Source organism: Trifolium pratense, linkage group LG4, assembly GCF_020283565.1.
Source record: "Trifolium pratense cultivar HEN17-A07 linkage group LG4, ARS_RC_1.1, whole genome shotgun sequence".
Lineage (NCBI taxonomy): Eukaryota > Viridiplantae > Streptophyta > Magnoliopsida > Fabales > Fabaceae > Trifolium > Trifolium pratense.
In genome coordinates, this window is record NC_060062.1 from 46,035,936 (window position 1) to 46,057,236 (window position 21,301).

At 33.1% G+C, this 21,301-nt stretch overlaps 1 protein-coding gene across 2 annotated transcripts; it reads left to right on the plus strand.

The window, feature by feature from the left end:
- Window positions 1-2,663, plus strand: LOC123919761 (scarecrow-like protein 32). Of its 2 annotated transcripts, none has more exons than XM_045971757.1 (2): window positions 1-302; window positions 552-2,663. In XM_045971757.1, the coding sequence occupies exon 2, from the start codon at window positions 995-997 to the stop codon at window positions 2,396-2,398; it is 1,404 nt and encodes a 467-aa protein (XP_045827713.1). In that variant the 5' UTR covers window positions 1-302; window positions 552-994; the 3' UTR covers window positions 2,399-2,663. The 2 variants fall into 2 exon arrangements, with proteins under 2 accessions (XP_045827713.1, XP_045827714.1); XM_045971758.1 differs by having other exon boundaries at window positions 1-237.
- The last annotated feature ends 18,638 nt before the right edge of the window (window positions 2,664-21,301 follow it).

Here is a 21,301-nt window from a genome sequence, read left to right on the forward strand (position 1 = left end):
GAAGTTAAACAAAACAGAATACCCTAAACAGTACTAATATATACAGTATACACACATATCAGGCAGAGAGAGCTGAGAAAGGAGCTGCAAAAAAGATACAAAGTGGCCTAAAATGATTTGTTGATTATACAATAACCCGTGAGAATGAAAGAGTAGTGAGCCAAGTAGAAGACAAAAACACAACTCCCAAATACAAACAATTTGGTGGCCGGCTACTTCACATGCCACCAAATATAGGTACTCTCTCCATCTTATATCAGACACATCTCTCTCAGTTCTCTTTCTTCTCTTTCTTAACAAAGGTATCTCTCTCTCTCTTTCTCTCTCAAGAGCTGGATCACAACCTTTTGTAGCCATGAAAATGATTTTCTTTTCATAAACTCTTGCACATATCTGTAAAAGCCTGTTTACTTTTTTAAGAACGGTCTCTTTTGCCCAATTTGACTTCAGATATATTTTTTGGGGATGTGAGTTTATTCATGAATAGTCTCTTTTAGCATCAACCATAATTGAAACGTCCTTTTTCTTTCCTTCTTTTTATTCATGTGCAGAATTTCTCCTACATAAATACTCTACTCCAAAAATTGGATCCTGTCTCCGTGCGACAATTCAAGGGTATCTATCCAGTATCCACCATGGTTTTAAATTGTGGTCCGCAACTGCAGCCATGACATATAGGTTTTTGAAGTCTATGCAACAATATTAGAACCACAAACAGAACTTTCATTGTATTAGCTTCATTTTGCAATATAATAGTTCGCAGGGTATCTGCAACCATTATTACTAATCTGGTTTGGAGGTCAGTTCTGTCATCAAGTGGTTCTAGCTCCCTCCCGATTGAGTTGCGGTCTGCAACCACTATTTAAAACTAGGGTATCCACTCTTTTTCTTCCTCATTTTTCTCTCATTAATCAAATCTCTTTTCAAGTTTCCACCCTCTAGCTTGTTATAATTTCTTCACTTCTTTTCCTTTTTTTAATTTATCTATCTCTCTATGACGCAATTTACACCTTCACTACCTTATTTGCACCAAACAACAACAACCTTTTCAAACCCTTCTTCTTCCATGAACAAAAACAATCAAATACCAACTAAACCATGGTTTCCAACATCCAAAGCTTTAACTACTTTTGGTGACACAAACTGCATGGAACAGTTACTTGTTCATTGCGCAAACGCAATCGAAACAAACGATGTAACACTTGCTCAACAAATCCTTTGGGTTCTTAACAATATAGCACCACAAGATGGCGATTCAAATCAACGCTTAGCTTATAGTTTCCTAAGAGCCCTCACAAATCGCGCAGCGAAAACCGGTACCTGTAAAATGCTAGTAGAACAAGTTTATTCAAATGCTCATAACAATCTTACCATAGAAACTCATAGATTCTCAGTCATTGAACTAGCTAACTTTGTCGATTTAACACCATGGCATCGATTCGGTTATGCAGCTGCTAATGCAGCTATTCTTGAAGCAACAGAAGGTTTCTCAGTGATACATATTGTTGATTTAAGTTCAACTCATTGCATGCAGATTCCTACATTAATCGATGCTATAGCGAATCGCCATGAAGTTCCTCCTTTAATCAAACTCACAGTTTCTGATCATGATAATAACATTGATCAAATTCCACCTAAACTTGATCTTTCTTATCAAGAATTAGGTTCTAAGTTGGTTAATTTCGCTAGGTCTAGAAACGTGACATTAGAATTCAGAGTAGTTTCTTCGAGTTACACAAACGGTTTTGCTTCTTTGATCGAACATTTAAGTGTTCAACGTATGGTTTATTCAGGTGAAGCTTTGGTTATAAATTGTCACATGATGCTTCATTATATTCCAGATGAAACCCTATCAAATTCAAACTCTTATGTTTATGATTCCATGTCTTCTGTATCTACTACTACCACTACTACTACTACTACTGCTACTACTACGTCTCTGAGATCATTGTTTCTTACCGCGCTTCGAGGTTTAGATCCAACACTTGTTATTTTAGTAGATGAAGATGTTGATTTAACTTCAAATAACTTGGTCAATAGATTAAGGTCAGCATTCAATTATCTATGGATACCTTATGATACTGTGGACACTTTTCTGCCACGTGGAAGTAAACAAAGACAATGGTATGAAGCAGATATTTGTTGGAAGATTGAGAATGTGATAGCTCATGAAGGAGTTCAAAGAGTTGAGAGAGATGAACCTATAGGAAAATGGGAACAAAGAATGAGAAATGCAAATTTTCAAGGGATTGGATTTGGTGAAGAATGTGTTGGTGAAGTGAAAGCTATGCTTGATGAACATGCTGCTGGTTGGGGATTGAAGAAAGAAGATGAATGTATTGTGCTTACCTGGAAAGGGCATAATGTTGTTTTTGCTTCTGCTTGGTTACCTGCTTAATTAATTAGTTGAACATTAATTTTTGTTAGTTTCTTTGTATTTTGTATGAATAATTAATAAAGTTATTGTTTTGCTATTTTTAGTCTTTTGGTTTTTATAGTAGTTATTTTTAGTGTATTTGTTTTTTGGTTTATAACCCTCTGGTTCATAGGAGAAGAAGTCCTAGTAATCCAGAGTTCGGCTGCGAGGTAGTAAAGTTTGGTCAAGAAATTGTTCTACCTAGAGATCGAACTCGGGTTCTCCCGAACCTTGAGCCCAATGACTTTGGTTATTTTTAGTGTATATTAGTAAGTAAATAAGTAGATGAGATGTTTATGTTTTTATGTTGTTTTAGGTTTTATTTTTATATATTATTAGTTTATTTTGTTTCCATAAATAAACAATCATATAGTCTCACAATAAATGGTGAGAGGAGGAATAAGATTGAGAGAAATTAAAAAAAGAGAAGATATGAGGAAGAAGAGACATGAAAGAATCAAGAGAAAGATACATTATAAAGAACTGCAGGGTTATTGATCAGGTTTCATTTTTTTTCTTTTCTTTCTATGAGATGATTTCACAATAAATCCTTGAGTGTGGTATCATGCACCCATACCCATGAATCAGACCTATATCCCTTTAGGCTTTGTTTTAGATTGTTGAGTTTTGATGGCTAAGTCTATATTTTGAAAGAGTTAGTCTAAGAGTAAAGCTATATATACTAAAGTTCTAGTTTAGGCCCATTAACAAAAAAAAAAAAATCACTAGATTTATGTAAAACAAAATCCCTATTTTTAAATTTATTTTAGGTTTCACTTTAGCAAGACTCATACGATACCAATAACTCGTCTATGCTAAGAAATAACAATTCTAACTGTTAGCAAATTGTCATAGGTTTGAATCGGAAAGAAAATTTAATTAACAGCAAGAGCCATTAATTATTATATGAAGTGAGCAGTGAAATTGGTCCCCTCAAATTAGTAAAATATTATTAGAACTTACATGCATTGACAATGTCTCTTTATGTGTTCACATTCATAGAATAAATGTCAACCCTCCGATAGACACAGTTCTCTATCCATAATTTATGCACTAGTTTATGAAACATGAAGCACACTTGGTTGGGCACAACCCCAAATGAAAATATTTGGGCATGCAAAATTTAAAGGAAAACAAAATTATAATATATCAATTGATGTACTTTTTATTTAATTTTGTTAGTTTGAATATGCCCAAATGATATTTATTTAGGGTCGTGCTCATGAAAGAATTTCTCATGAAACATTTTGCCAAAGCTTCAAGTTTGTTTGCATATACTCCAAACTGTCACCAACATAAGAGATCTATATGATCATTTGACTCATTAACACACAAATGATGTGTGATATTGATCGAGTAGTGTCTATTTTTCTCCACTTTCGAAATCGGTTTATCTTCTAACCTGATGAAATAAAGGAGTTCTCATAATGCTCTATACGCTATGCATGCATTGATAAAAAAATCTTTTACTAGTAAAAGGAAGGTTGAATTGCTCATAGGCCTTCATTGTGATGATGTGGCACCTCTAAAAAAACTCCATATTTTTATTGAAAATTTACCAACTTCTCTTAATTATTATTAAAAATATCTAAAATAAAATTTATCCTCCACAAATTAAATTTCATGTCTAATGATTAATACATGAATAGAAAAAGAAACCCCCATAATTCCAAAAGACTATATTTTGGCATATATAAAATGATAAATATGGATTAATAAAAAACGTAAATGACTAAATAATTAAGAGTAACCTAAATATCCATATACTTGCCCAAATAAAAAACTTAATTCGTATATATGGATCAATAAAACATTCATACGTAAAAAAACCAAGATAAATCATATTAATATATTATTACACATTGCAAGAGGTTAAATCAACAATCAAACGATTAGCTTATCAAAAAAAAAACAATCAAACGATTAATTACAAGGGATAAAAACAATTATGATTGACCCTTAGGTATTCATATGATGCAACTATAACTGCAAAATTATTATTATTTTATTATACAATTAACCCTCATGATTGTTGGAGTTCCTTTCAATAATTATATATAAAAAAAAACTGTATGTTTTACCACAATGGTCTTTATAAATATTGATACTCACACATCACTACTTGCCCATGGTCTCATATTTTGTAATCTTATTTTTTTCTTTTTTGTGTTTTCTAACCTTCTTTGTAGTAATTTCATCAAGTCATGTCTACTCTTGAGTAAATCAACTACACTATCTTATTGTTTCAAGGAAAAATGTAATTCTATTTTCAAATGTATTTTCCTCATTGTTTTTGGGATAGGTTCTTTTTTTTCTTTCAAATATAGCAATGAAATGTATATTCAAGAATAACATTGCGACAATGAAAAATATATATAACTGCAATTTCTTAACTTTTTTTTAGTGGTACTTGGTTTTAATAGAGAAGATTTGGAAATGTAATACAAGTTGGTCGTATGAAGCAAATTTGGAAGAATTTAATCTCTACTTGGTTAGAGGTGTTTTCATATGCTTAATCATCTTGGTTAGGATTCAAATAAGTGGATTGGGCTGGTACGAAGGTTTTCAAGTTTGCAATTGAGCTAAGTTGTATTTTAATTTCTTTATTACTTTTAGAATAAACTCATTTAAGTCACTAAGAAAAATCGTAAGATTCCATTTAGTTTCTAAGACAAATATTTTGTTTGATTGATGAAGGAAAAGTGGCGTAGCAATTTAGTCACTACTTTACAATTTATACTTTTTTATTACACCAACATTTTAACTACTAATTTTGATATTCCATTGCTTAAAAAGACACATAAAATTAAAGATGCAAACAAATTAAAGAGAGGATAGTGGCATAAACCTCACTAAGAAAAATAAAATTAAACCAAAATAGAAAAGAAAAAGAATTAAGCATATGGTGAAAATGATAAACGAAACCACTAGCTAAATAATTCTGACAAATAAAAGGCAAAGAAATCTTAATAAGTAATATAAAATGTTATATTATATTTATCTATTTTATTATTTAAATTACTCTCTAAGCATAATAGTATTTAGGAGATAAGATATTATAGTTATGAGTGAGTACATAGTGAGATAGTCTTAAGAATAAGATGACATGTTGAATGTTAAATTCTTATAATATCATGCAAACTAAAAAAAGAAGAATAGTATTTCTTAATCTTTGTACTTTCGAACAGGTGGAGGGTGTTGAAGCCCTATATTTAGACCCCCCAAAAATAATTTTTTTGGTAAAGGATTTAGGCCCCAAATTTTTTTTATCACCTTTATACTATAAGAAAAGTTTACAATCTCTATTAAAAAACCTTTTCATCATCTCTTTTAATTAAATTAAATCATTTTAATTTTAATTATCTTTAATTAAATCATTTTAATTTTAATTATCAATATATCAAATTATCACTATATAACTTCTTACACAAGGGACCAACTAACTAAAATGAAAAATTAAATTAAAAGGGACCAACTAATATATAAGATTTATATAACCACAAAATATTCATGACTATTGAAATTCTTTCAATACTAATAAAAAAAAAACGTGTGTCTCTCTTCATTGCATAGTTAATTGGTTCCTAAATGAAAAATTTAATTAAAAGGGACCAATATAACCACAAAATATATTCTTTCAATACTAAGAAAGAAAAAAAAAGTGTCTAAGACTATTGGAATTCTCTTCATTTCATAGTTAATTGGTCCCTAAATGACAAACGAAAAATTTAATTAAAAGGGACCAACTATCGATATCGATTTATACATATCCATTAGATAATTATCAAAAATTGGATGGATTTTCAAAAGAAATTGGATGTGGCACTCTATAAAAAAAGTTTACAATCTCTATTAAAACCTTTTCATATTTCATATAATAGAGTTACTCTAATAATAAATAATAAACAATAATAATATATTAAAAAAAAAACTAACACAATTTATTGTTGTTGAATTGAGACAAAAATGAATTGCAAGCAATGAAAGGTGGAACGATGCATCATGTTATTGTTTTATTAATTGCATTGCAATATATTATTAAAATATATATTGTATGTTACAATTCCCTATTAATGCAATTGAAAACAAAGAATTCTTGGAGACACTAATATTGAATATGTAAATTTAGCTAATTATCAAACACAAGCTCTATATAAAGTTAACCCAAAAGCTAATTATCACCACCATATTGAATATGTAAATTTACATTGAAGTCTAGCTTCTATGTTTTAACAAAATTTTAATTTATCTATCTCATGGCAAAAACTCTATGGTTTCTTTGTCTGACATCTCCATGAGAAAAAGTTATGCATCTTCACCTTCCATATGTTAAAGTTACACATTATAGTCTCTTGAATTGATTTAAAAGCTATCGTGTGCATATATATAGTTACATCATAAGTATATTGGTTTTTGTCCTTGGTAGGTGATGGTGTCTAACCTCTTAGAATATCAGGTATGTCTACATGTGGTTGATTAAGAAATTGATATACATATATGTGATAGTTGCCTATTAATATGTTTGTAAATTGGAATTTTTCTACTACTCTGAGTTTAGAACATCTCTAATAAACCCACTTGGGGTTGGTCGAGTGGTGTTGGCTTGGGCCCTTGGAGTATGCTCCTCTCAAGGTCTCAGGTTCGATTCCCACTGGTGCCAATTTCGGTGGGCCAAGTCCATACAGAGCAAAAAAAACTCTGGCTTTAAATGGGGCCCCCACAAGTGGGCGGTGGGATTGGTCCCCTTGGATTAGTCGGTCCTAAGGCCGGATACCAAGTTTTCAAAAAAAAAAAAAAAAAAAAGAACATCTCTAATAATTTTTTATATTTCTTTTTTAGGTTGGATATTTTTTTTAAATATCAACCGGTGTTTTGTTCGATGATTAATTAAACTTTGAGTTGAATCGATTAATATGAATATGACTATTTTTTCATGTGAAGGAGGAGAACATGATAAAACATACTTCTATTTTTGCTTACGTTGCATCTTTGCTCCTTATAAAGCCTATGAAATGACACCTCATGTAAGGATGTGTATTTAACTCTAATGGGAGTTTGTAAACCATCATTTTTTTTATTGATATAATGTTTGTAATTAGACAACTTTTCTTTTTCATTTATTATTTTATTAGTCTAATGTTTTAGCTTATTTGTTTCTTATTTTCTTTTTCATTTATTATTTTATATAAGGTAGAAGATTTGTATAAAAAATTGTTGATTAATAGGAATATAATTTTTTTTTTTCATGTGAATAAGTTGAAGAGGATAAAAGAGACTTCTATTTATTGATTTTGAAGTGCCTTAAAATTTATATAGATCGAGGGTATATTGATGTTGGAGGCATTCAAATAAAAGAGGACAATCCAAATAATTTAGAAATATAAATATGTGTCTCATTTTTAAATATTATATTGTCTACAATGTGTAGGTGATCTACTTGATCTTGATCAAGAGAAATATAGAAACAAAAACAAAGTAGAAATTAAAATAAGTTTTTTTTTTGTAGTTGACACTCAAGTCATGCGGTTCTTATAATTGTAATACATGCAAGAAGTATATTGATTCAACTTGACTTAGAGGTTGTCCAAATATATAATCTTCATGCATTTATCGTATAACATTTGCCTAATCCTGGATGGTTCAATATGAATATATATGAATTTTAATAGACGGTCCTATTTTAATCTACGCATGTCATCTTATTCTTACAACCATAAAATGAATCGATGAAAAGAATTGTGCTAAATACTTTTTCCTCCCACTTAGAATTGTACTAAAAACTTTCTAAATTAAATTAAAAAAAGACAAAAATTATTAAATAAAAATTGTTGATGCTCATTTGTCAAAATAAATTTTAGAAACTATTAAAACCGTAGATGTTAAAATATATTTACATATATTTAGAAAATATAATCACACATATATTTAAACATATTTACACACAACTAAAATTCACCAATAATTCAAAAATTATTAATTTAATTTACATAATAATATAATTTTTTGGATAAATTAAGTACATATTCTAAAAGATTGTTTACGTTACGACTGAAAATAAAATAGTGGAATATTTATAAGAATAAGATGACATTTCTTTAAGCAAATAAGAAGATGACACATGTTAAATCTTAAATTCATCTATAAGACTTTCTTTACCTTAACCAAATAACTAAACCTAAATTCAAATATATAAAATCTTCGTCCAAACTTATATATTAACAACAACAAATATTCGAGTTTATATAATATAATAAGAAAAATAAAATAAATGTTCAAGAAAATATTAAATAAGAGGGACAAAAACTAACAATAATTTTGAAGAGACACAAACCTCGCCAAGAAAAAGAAAAACAAACCAAAAACAAAAGGACCAAGCAAAAAAAAATGTGAACCAAACAATAGACTAAAAAATTGAGACTAATAAAGTTGGAATAAAATTTCACCAAGTGAATAGTGAGAATAAACTCCAAGAGAACGAGAGATGAGTAAGTAGATAAGCTATTTGGAACCTTAAATTGCATAGAACGTAGTAAGCAAATACACTATTTGATACATAATTTTCAAAAAATGAGATCACGCGGAACAAATAGGCAAAGCCACCATATATGAATCATATTCTATAATCAAAACTTATTTTAACATTTCTCATGAGCAATATTGTCTACAAGTATAATTAGGTATGCCTCCAACTCTTATTGAAAATAATAAAATAAGGAATACATCAAAAATAAAAAACAAAGTGACATTTGACTATAAAATTGCAATTCATATAAAGAAAACTAAAATCTTATATGATTACACTAATAAAATAAAAAATGATACATCCTTTCAAACTTATGAAATATTATAAGAGATCTATTACATTAAAATATAAACAAACTACGATATAATAAAAAATCTAATATTTCTAAACAACCTTTTTTTTACTCATATACTAATATTAAACATAATCATATTTTTAAATAATATATATTATTTAACTATATGTGATTATAGTTATCACAATCATTATTTTTTTATTTATAAAAATATTTTAATTATATATTTTAATCGAACCCGTGCAACGCACGGGTTTATTCCTAGTATATCATGGTTCCACAGTTTGATTACTTTGATAGGATTATTGCGGAGTTGAGTCACTTTACCATCATGGAATAGAGATGCACCGTAGATAGAGCAGGGCCGGTTCCGAGATTTTGGAGGCTCAAGACAAATAATAAAAATGGACCCCTAATAAAAAAAAATTAAAAAAAATTATTTATTTATTGTACAAAAGAGGGCCGAAGTCCAACATTTATTTAAATTATAAATAGTATCAACAACAATGTACCAAAAAAAAAATAGTATCAACAACATAAAAAGTAATCATTTATCTGTGTAACTAACATAAAGAAAATGTCATTCCACAACGTTGAAATTGAACCGGTGAATAAAAAACTAAGTGATCCATTGAAAATATCCGATAATTTTTAAAAAAGAAAAAACTTTTATTGAAAATGTAAACAACATCAATGATGTAAAAAAAAATCACTTTCAAATCAATAATAACAAAATACACTTTCAAGACGATATCATTAAAAATTGATAGTATTTTTAATAAAAATTGCAACTTAATTTTAGAAATTAATTCTTTATTTTTAAAGAAATAACAAAATGTAGGTTTTTTTAGAAAAATAAAGTAGTGAAGTTATTTATAAGTTATAGAGTAATTTTATTTATATTTATTATTTATAGAAACAACTCACAAAGCAAACAATTTTAAAAATAGTATTGAAATATTCATTTTAAATGGATTAAAATAAAAGTACACAGGTGGGATTTGAACTCACAACACCTTTGTAGTTGGTACTCAATCACCAACCACTAGAGCAACCATAATTTTGTGTTACAATTTAGCGGAAACACTAATTAACTACAACTTACTTGTTGGGCCTGAAAAAAATATTGAGGCCCCCAAAAATTGGAGGCCCTGGGCTTGGGCCCTGCCTGCCCTGGCCCAAAACCGGGCCTGAGATAGAGATTAAAATACATGAGCCATCCAAGACAAATTTTAAAAATCAGACCGAAGATCGAATCGATTAAACTTTCGGTTCATGGTTCCATTGATCCAATCGGTTGAACCACAGTTGAATCGGTTAAACTGTTTAATGGATAAATAAATAAATAAAATAAATAATAAAAATATATTGTTAAAGAATAAACTAGGAAGATGATATATCATCATAACATAAGAAGGAATTTATTAGAACACCGATTTAATCATCACAACACAACCTACTTTGGATAAACACTTATTACTTCATAAATTAATTTTACGCCGAAATTTGTCTTTCATAAAGTTAAAGGTGTTGGAACAAAATTGATTTAAAAATGTTTGCCCCTAAATCTATAAAGGTTTTGATGATAACAAAGTATTAATAAACAATTGGAAGGACTAAAAATTTATTTTAAGTGCGCAGATATAAGCATCAGATAAGCTCTGAGTGAAGCTCAGAGGATGTGAATTCAGAAGTTCATAAGCGCTCAGAAGATGTTGGACTTCAGAAGTTACAACCTTCAGATGATGAATTCTTCAGAACTTCTTAAGTGACTAAAGCTTCATCAACCTCTGAAGATCTTTTTGAAAGCTGTAAAGATTCCCTTTGCAAGTCAACTCTTCTACCAATGAAGAAAAGGACCTTTCAAGCCTGATTAGTTCAGCTACTCTTGTTTTGTCTGTTCTCTTTTGAGAACGTGGGTCTTCAGACTTGTTAGCTAAATAAGGAAAGTCTTCTCTGCAGTAGTCAAAGTACCTGAAACTCTTTCTTAGTTTTGGATACAACCAATCTGCATCAAGACAGACTGCTTGAAGACAAAAGTTTATCAACTCCAACGGTTCTTTTTGCAACGACTCTTTTCTAGTGGTATATATACTAGAAGAATCAGCTACAACAGATATAATTTTATTAAGGATTGAACGTGCGCTGAACAACCTCTGAACTCTGTGATATACAAGCTCTGAACCTCTGTTAAGTGTTTTTGCACTTTAGTCAAATACTCTGTACTATTCGTATTTGCTCTCTTTAGGTTCATCTAAGAGCATTTGTATATTTTCATATACTTTACCATTACTTGAGGAAACTTAAGCTTGTGTGCTTAAGTGTGAATTCTTAAGCTTGTGTGCTTAAGTGTGAAGTCTTAAGCTTGTGTGCTTGAGCATTGTTGAGAAGTCTCTTGCTTGTGTGCTTGAGCAGGTGTAATCTTGTGTGATTATTGTGAAATCCCTTGGTAGTGCAAGGGGACTGGACTACTCTCGTTTTGTGAGAGGAACCAGTATAAATTGCTTGTGTGATCTCTCTCTCTCTCTTGTTATTATTTGTGTTATTTATCCGCTGCTAACGTAGTTGAGTTAAGAACTTAAAAAAGTTTTAACTTAGCTAAAACACAATTCAACCCCCCCCCCCCTTCTTGTGTTTTCACACCTTCAATTGGTATCAGAGCTCTGGTCTGTTACTTTCACTTAACAGTGAGACAGTAAAGATCTTGTGAGAACACTATGTCTGGAGGAGACGATAGTAGTACTAGAACAACCGGTGAAGCCGGTGAGGCCAGTGGTGCTGGTGGTGGTCCTAGAAATGCTTTTGGTTTTGACTACTTAAGTAATGAATCACATGAACATAGTGGCAATAGAAAAGCCCCTATATTCAATGGTGATGCATCATTATTTGAGTGGTGGAAGGAAAGACTGTATAGCAATATTACTGCTATTGATCATGAGTTGTGGGATTTGGTTGAGCTGGGAGTAACTTTTGAAAACTTAAATGAACATGGAAGATTGTCCATTGAGCATAGAAAGTTACTCACACCAGCTAACTTAAAAACCTACACTAAGCATCATAGAGTAAAGGACATTGTTGTTGGTGCTATTAGACATGAGGATTATGTCAGAATAGAGAACAAGTCTACTGCTAAATCTATCTTTGATTCTATGTGTGCTACCTATGATGGTAATGAGAAGGTTCAAGAGGCTAAAGCTAGTCTTTTGATAAGGCAATATGAACTATTCACTATGCAACAAGATGAAAACATTGAGACTATGTTTACAAGGTTTCAAATCCTTGTATCTGGTCTTAAAGCTCTTAAGAGAAGTTATTCCACCTATGACCATGTTCAGAAGATTCTGAGAAGTCTTCCTATTGCTTGGAGACCCAAGGTCACTGCAATAGAGGAAGCTCAAAATCTCAAGACTCTGAGTCTTGAAGCTCTGATAAGCAATCTCAGAAGCCATGAGATGGTTCTGGATGCTGACTCAGAAACTAAGAAGAAGTCCAAGTCAGTGGCTTTACAGTCAACTAGGACTACTTCTAAGGCTCTTAAGACTCAGCTTCTTGATATTGAAGAAGAATCTTCTGCTGATGGTCAAGAGGATGAGATGAATGAGGATGAGTTTGCTTTATTCACCAAGTTTCAGCAATGGAACATATTTAACAAAAGAAATTTCAGAGGTAACAGCTCCAGAAATTTTGTCAGCAAAAAGGATGATCAGAAGAACTGCTTCAACTGTAAGAAGCCAGGACACTTTATTGCTGATTGTCCAGAAATGTCTGCTAAAGACAAAAGCAAAAGATACAGCTCAAAGAAGCAACAATTCAAGAGTAAATTGAGAAAGAGTCTGATGGCTACCTTTGAAGAGCTATCATCTGAGGAAGAAGTTGAGGAAGAAGAAGAGGCAAATCTAGCCCTGATGGCTTCAACTGACTCAGATGCAGACTCAGACGATGAATCAGAATCAGATTCAGAAGTAACTGATGAGGTATTTTCTGACTGTTCTAAATCTCAACTTATAACTGCACTTAACAAGGTCATTGAGAAACATCTCAGAGTGTTAAGTAAACAAAAAGTTTTACAAGAAAAGCTTAACACTCTGACTGAACAAGCAGAACATTTTCAAGGTCTATATCAAGAAACTCTGAATAGAGTAAATGACTTTGAAAAGGGTTGTGCTGTTTGTCACAAACCTATTGATGAGCAGGAAATAGCTCTTCAACAGTTTCTGCATCTCAACCTTGGTAAGAGCAAAGCTGCTAATCTTGTTTATAATGTCATGAGACATAGAGGAGAGGGACTTGGCTATGAATATGGTAGAACATATTCAAAGCTGAAGACCTCTGCCAAAAAGGTTGGAAAATCTTGGGTTTATTATGTTGTTCCACAAAGTGAAGAGGGAAAGAATTTTGGTAGTGATGAAAATGACAAAGATGATCTGAGTGATTTAGAAGCTGACAGCTCAGAGGAACCCAGTTCCTCAGGATCTGGAGAAAGAAGTTCAGAAGATAGAAGTTGTTCAGAACCTGAGAACATCAGTTCAGAAGTTCTGAAAGCTTCAACATCTGAGACTTCAAATTCTGGATCCAAAGGAACTTCAGTACCTGAAGCTAGTCAATCTAAAAGATCAGAAGTTTTTAAAAGAAAAAATTCTAAATCTCAGATGGAGTACAGGACTCAGATTATTTATGATTCTAGAGTCAGTAGATATAATCAATCAGAACATGGGATTGGTAATAAATACAAACCCTGGAATCATAAACAATCCAAATCCTGGAATAATAACAGATTTCAAAAGAAAAGGTTTCAAAAAGGTCATTATTCCAAACCAAGATCTTTTTCTAACACTAGACAACATAATAAGCATGTATGGACTAACAAGCGTGGACCCAGAAGATGGGTACCAAAAGCTGAAATAATGTATCATTCAGATTTACCAACTAGGAAAGGATATGTCCTACCTAGAGTGTGGAAACAAGTCCTATGCAAAGGAAGAAGGGCTTATGTCCTAGACCAATGGCTGACAAGTTCTCAAGTTAACAATCAGAACTTGATAAATGAAGAGGAAGAATATTGGGATGACTTTATCATTAACCTTGATGAAGAGTTCTATCGCAATGATTAAAGTTGTTTCTCATACAGCCTGCCACTCAAAGAAATATCATGAAACACTCATGGTATCTGGATAGTGGATGTTCAAGGCATATGACTGGTGACAAACAACTATTTTCTAAGCTGACTATGAAAGAAGGAGGATCTGTTGGCTTTGGAGGCAATCAAAAAGGAAAGATAATAGGTACAGGTACAGTAGGTAATTCTTCCCTATCTATTAATGATGTTTGGTTAGTAGATGGACTTAAACATAACCTATTGAGCATAAGTCAATTTTGCGACAATGGTTATGTAGTTGTCTTTAATAAGGAATCATGTACTGTATCTAAACAATCTGATAACTCCATTATATTCAAAGGTCTGAGAAAGAACAATGTTTATAAAATTAATCTTTCTGATTTGAATGAACAAAAAGTGATGTGTCTTTTGACCTTGAGTGAGGAAAAATGGATCTGGCATAAGAGGTTAGGCCATGCTAACTGGAGGTTAATCTCTAAGCTTAGCAAGCTTGACCTTGTCAGAGGTTTACCTAAAATCAAATATCACTCAAACACACTTTGTGGTTCTTGTCAAAAAGGAAAAATTACAAAATCATCTTTTAAACCTAAGAACATTGTCTCTACCTCAAGACCATTGGAACTTCTTCACATTGATCTTTTTGGGCCAGTTCACACTGCCTCTATCAATGGAAAGAAGTATGGATTAGTAATTGTTGATGATTACAGTAGATGGACTTGGGTAAAATTCCTAAGAACAAAAGATGAAGCTTATGATGAGTTTAGCATCTTCTGCAAACAAATTCAAAATGAAAAAGGCTACACTATTTTAAAAGTTAGAAGTGATCATGGTGGAGAATTTGAAAATGAACCTTTTGAAAACTTTTGTGAAAAATATGGCATCTTGCATGAATTCTCTTCTCCTAGAACTCCTCAACAAAATGGGGTTGTAGAAAGGAAGAATAGAACTCTGCAAGAAATGGCCAGAACCATGATGCATGAAACAAATGTAGCAAAGTTTTTATGGGCAGAAGCTGTAAACACAGCATGTTATGTTCAAAATAGAATCTATATCAGATCTAAGTTGAACAAAACTGCTTATGAATTGTTCAAAGGAAGAAAACCTGATATTTCTTATTTTCATCAGTTTGGATGTACATGTTACATCTTAAACAACAAAGTCCATCTAAAGAAATTTGATGCTAGAGGTTATAAGGGTATCTTTATAGGATACTCTGAACGCTCAAAAGCATACAGACTGTATATTTCTGAAACACACACTGTGGAAGAAAGTATGCATGTCAAATTTGATGACAAAGAGTCTGACCAAGTGTCAGAGCTTGTGGAAGGTTTGTCTAGATTTCAGGTATCAGAGGATCAATATTCAGATATTCCAAACTACTCAGAACATCCATTCTCTGAAGAACCTCTGAACACAACAGTTTCTACTGACTCTGAACAACAAAGAACTGAAGCAACCGCTGAACCTGATGTTGATGAGTCTGAAGATGATGAGCCCCCAAGAAATACTTTCAAATACAAATCATCACATCCAGAGGAACTGATATTAGGCAACAAGGATAGTCCAAGGAAGACAAGATCTCAACTGAGAAATGAAGAATCTTTAGTTGGTCTTATCTCAATGATGGAACCTTCAAAGATTGATGAAGCTCTGAAGGATGATGCTTGGATTGTAGCAATGCAAGAAGAGCTGAATCAATTTCAAAGAAATGATGTCTGGACTTTAGTGCCTAAACCTTCACACAAGAACATTGTTGGAACAAAATGGGTATTCAGAAACAAGCTGAATGAACAAGGTGAAGTGGTAAGAAACAAGGCTAGATTGGTTGCACAAGGTTATAGTCAACAAGAGGGGATTGACTATACTGAAACCTTTGCACCAGTTGCTAGACTTGAAGCAATCAGGTTACTTCTATCTTATGCTGTTAATCATGGAATAACCTTATATCAGATGGATGTGAAGAGTGCCTTCTTAAATGGTTTCATTTCTGAAGAAGTGTATGTTAAGCAACCTCCTGGTTTTGAAGATGTCTCAAACCCAGAACATGTTTTTAAACTGAAGAAATCACTGTATGGTCTGAAACAAGCTCCAAGAGCTTGGTATGATAGACTCAGTAATTTCCTTCTTGAAAAGGGTTTTGAGAAAGGAAAGGTTGACTGCACACTCTTTAGAAAAACAACCAAAGAAGACATTTTAATCATTCAAATTTATGTTGATGATATTATTTTTGGGTCAACTAATGCTTCTTTGTGCAAGAGTTTTTCTAAGATAATGCAGGATGAATTTGAAATGAGCATGATGGGAGAGTTGAAGTTCTTTCTTGGAATTCAAATTAATCAGAAGAAGGAAGGAACTTATGTTCATCAATCAAAATATACCAAGGAACTTCTGAAGAAATTCAATCTAGATGACTGCAAGATAATGAACACTCCTATGCATTCAACTACCAACATGAGCAAGTCAGATGATGAAGGAAAAGTAGATCAAAAGGTCTACAGAGGTATGATTGGTTCCTTACTCTATCTGACTGCGTCTAGACCAGATATTTTATTCAGTGTTTGCTTATGTGCAAGATTCCAGTCAGATCCCAGAGAATCTCATCTTACAGCTGTAAAGAGAATCTTTAGGTATCTGAAAGGAACAACTGATCTTGGACTTCTCTATAAGAAATCCAATGATTATGTGCTAAATGGATTCTGTGATGCTGACTATGCTGGAGATAAAATTGAAAGAAAATCCACAAGTGGCAATTGTCAATTTGTTGGTGAAAACCTTATCTCCTGGGCTAGTAAAAGACAAACTACTATAGCTTTGTCTACAGCAGAAGCAGAATACATCTCAGCAGCTAAGTGTTGCACACAACTACTCTGGTTAAAATATCAGTTAGAAGATTATCAGGTAAGCAGTAACAATATTCCTTTATATTGTGACAATACTGCAGCCATTCATTTATCCAAAAATCCTATCCTACACTCTAGAGCCAAACACATTGAAATTAAACACCATTTTATCAGAGATTATGTTCAGAGAGGAATTATAGATATTAAGTTTGTTGATACTGAAAATCAATGGGCTGACATATTTACTAAAGCCTTACCTGTTGAAAGATTTGATTTTATAAAGAAACATCTGAACATGTTTTCAATCTCTGAATGAAAATTTTTTTTGGCAATTAAAGTGTAAGAAGTTATGCATATCAGAACTTATGATTCAGATCATCTGAAACACAAGCTCTGAAGTACCTAACTCTGATAGAGAATTTTAAATATCTCAGAGGCTCTGAACTATTTAAGTGGGAAACGTTTAGTATTCACTGCTGAACAGTTGTCCATTAAAATAGCAGTTACCGAGTAAATTTCTGCACGTGGTCTACGTGTGTCAGGTAGTGGGTGGTTAATGATGATTTTTGGTATTCAACTTTCTGTCAATTAGCGTAACTTCCCAAATTTGCCATTTTTGTGTTAACTGTACTCATTTAAATAATCTTACACAATACACTTGCACACTATTCACTTTCACAACCTACACTTTCATATTCTCTCTAAACCTCCAACACACTTTCTTTCTCTCTCGTTAGTTTTCCAAACCCTACCCTAATCTCCAACAATGGCCGGACCTTCGTCATCTTCTTCATCAAAGATTCCACCGTTTATGTTCAAGAATCTTCAGATTGTTGGGAACGAGATGGAGTTTCCTGAATCTGAACTATGCTTTCTGTCTGAGAAGATTGTGGACTTTGATAGTCTTTCTGCAAACGGTTTTGAAGTTAAGCAGTACTTTACATCACAAAGATGGGATAAGTACTTCGACATGCTTAACGGTCCTATCTACCCAGACTTGCTTAAGAAATTTTGGATGAAAGCAAGAGTGTTTGATAAACATGAAGCAAAGAAGGAAGAGATTGCTGCTATTGAGAGGAATCCTAGTCTGAAGGGTAAAACTAGGAAGGAGATGGGCTTACTAGAATTTACAGGTGTTCAGATTAGGTCTAACATCTGTGGGATGAATATGGCTTTCTCACCAATTCATTTCAATGCTCTCCTTGGTCTACCTAACTCTGGGATAGAGTTAGATGCTTTTGAAAAGGATACCAGATATAGAGATGATCTTCTGCATCTCATCTGCACTGATTTGAATCTGAAAGGCAAAGTCAAAGGATTGACTGACGAGTGCAGAGTGATGTTCAAGATAATCCTTGCTTCTATCAGTCCAAGAGTTGGAGGGACTGATACAATCTCCTAGACGCATCGTCATTTGTTATATTTCCTTCTGACAAGGAAGAGAGTTAATCTTGGAGATTACTTTTTTGAACGGATTTGTGAAGCAATTTTGGCAAGTAAGGCTCAGAGGAAAACTACTATAGTTTATCCCAGGTTGCTGTCAGACCTTCTATATCAAGGTCACGTGGTTCAGAACCTGCAGAAGTTCCACCCAGAACTGGTTCAGAAGAAGTTCTATCCTGAGATTCTGAATGCTAGTTTTCTGTCCAAGATGCGGTTGATTGCATCTAAGCCTGTTGCTCCTCCTCAAGAATTCTCTGTTAGGCTTGAAGATCGTCTGTACATAGAAGGCTACCCAGTTATTTCTGAAGCTGATGCTGAGCATGTGATTCAGGACAACTTAGAAGTGCTCAGAGGAGAAGGTTTTATTGTTGATAGGAGTATGGTTCCAAAGGCTCCTGCAAACCAGTATAACCCTTCTAGGAAGCAAAAGAGAAAGGCTGAAGCTCAAGATGATCTACCTAAGCCAGATCTTTTGGCTCAAAAGAAAGTTAAAGTTGAACAATCCATGGCTGAGCAAAGGACTAAGAGAAAACATGAAGAATCTGCTACCAAGGCTACTGAAGAAGCTTCGAAAGAGCCTGTTTTTGTTGAAGTATCCAGCTCATCTGAAGAGTCTGAGTCAGAAGATGAGACTGAATCTGATGAAGAGACTCTGCTCCTACTCCTAAAGATAAAGGTAAGTCTACTAAGTATGTCTTTAATGCAAAAGAGATTGGAATAGGTTACACCAAACCTCTCAGAACTGTTTTACCAGCCTCTGAAACTCCAACCTCTGATAACCCCCTATCTGAATTAGAAAAACATCTTAGTCCAGACCCTCTGAATAACCAAACCTTCACCCAGAAACCTTCATCACCTCCCAAATCTAATTCACCTCAAATTCAACCACAAAAAGAAACACCTATCATATCATCATCTGAACCTATATCACACACTCCAAACCCTGACAAAGCTTCTCCCACTAAACAACCATCTCCAATTCAATCATTTGAACCTGCATCCCCACAACATCAAAATCCTGAACCATCTAACTCTGAACCAACAGATAATCCAATTCCTGAAACAATTTCTGAACCTCAACCAAGTGCTGAATTTGCTTCTCCTGAGCGTATTCATACTTGTGCCCCCAAGCCTTCAGAGGCAGAAGTTGTCATTATTGACAATCCTGCTAATGAATCAACCAACCTCTCTACCATTCCCAATCCTTCACCCTCATCATCTAACCCATTCAATAATCTATCCACTCAATTGCATAAAGACTTGGTTAGATTATCTTTGCTAAAGGACAGGTTTCTAGTTTGTCCTTCTGATGTGGATTTGGAAGTTTCAAGCATTAAGGCAAGAATTTGCAATGCTTTGGATGGTGCTGCTGAGGAAATTAAGGCTGTGGTTGGAAGAAGAGACTTGGATGTGATAAGCTTCATGAGGGAAAGTCTGGCTAGGGCTGAATTGAAAAGGTTAACCACTTTTAATCATGCTGAATCTGAACATGCTAAGCTGGAAGCACTTGCTGCTGCTGAACAACGTCTGAACGCTTTTAAAGTCATCTGGATAGACTCCAAGCTGTTTCAGAGTCTTGAAGCTCAGAGGTCTGAGTCTGAAAGGTTAGAGGAAGCTGCTGCAAGAGTTGCCCTGTTGGCAAATGAGTTGCAACCAGAGAACATTTCAGAGGATGATGTGCTTGCTTTTCAGAATCAAGAGGATGTGCTGATGATTGACTATCCAGAGGAAGGTGAACCCTCTGATAAAGGCAAGGCACCTTTGGTTGAAGAACAAGCGCCTTTGGTTCAAGATCAAGCTCCTGTGGTTAATCAGTTGCAGATCTTTCAAGAAGCCCTGAGGGAACAGCAGGAAGGTTTGGAAAGGCAAAGAGCTGCTCACCAAACATTGGAAACCAAGGTGGATGGTTTAGTTTCCAATGTGGGATCCTTGAATGACAAATTTGACCAACTCTTAGCTTTCCTTAAGAAACCCTAGGATTCTATGCACATTTTCTTTATGTTTTTATGTTTTGCTTGATTATACTTTTTTGTTGTTTGTTTTCTGAACTTGGTATTCATATTTTGTCTAAACAATTTCTTTTGTTAGTTATGTGATTTGGTATTATTTTTTTCTTTTTGCAAACTTTCTCTGTTAAAAAAAAAACCATAAGAACACAAGATGCTTTTAAAACGAAAACTTTTATTAATGCTCTAACCATGTTGAGTACATTGGTAAAAAGAAAAAGAAAAGGACAACCTAATCCTAATCAGATGGATAATACTCAGAAGAAATCTCAGATTTCTCCTCAGCATCCTCTAATGAAATTTCTATGGGATCTGGGTTTGGTTCTTCTTCTTCTTCTTCTTGTTCTTCTTCTGGAACATAGCTAGCCAAGAACTCAACATAGTCAGCATCATCTTCATTCTCTTCAGCTTCAGAATCTGATGAGATGATTATTATCTCCGCATCTTGTGGTTTCTTGTTGTCTTCTTTATTTTTCTCCTCTTCTTCGCGTTTTTCGCTTTCTTTCTTTCTCCTAAACTCTGCAATGCGTGAACTAAACCTTCTCATTCTTCCTAATCTCTCTTGATTTACTCGTGTATTCTTGTTTTTCCTTGAAGAAGGCATGTTAACTCGTTTACCTTTTTATAAACTCTTTAGCGTGTTGTTTTTTCTGTTTTTGAAA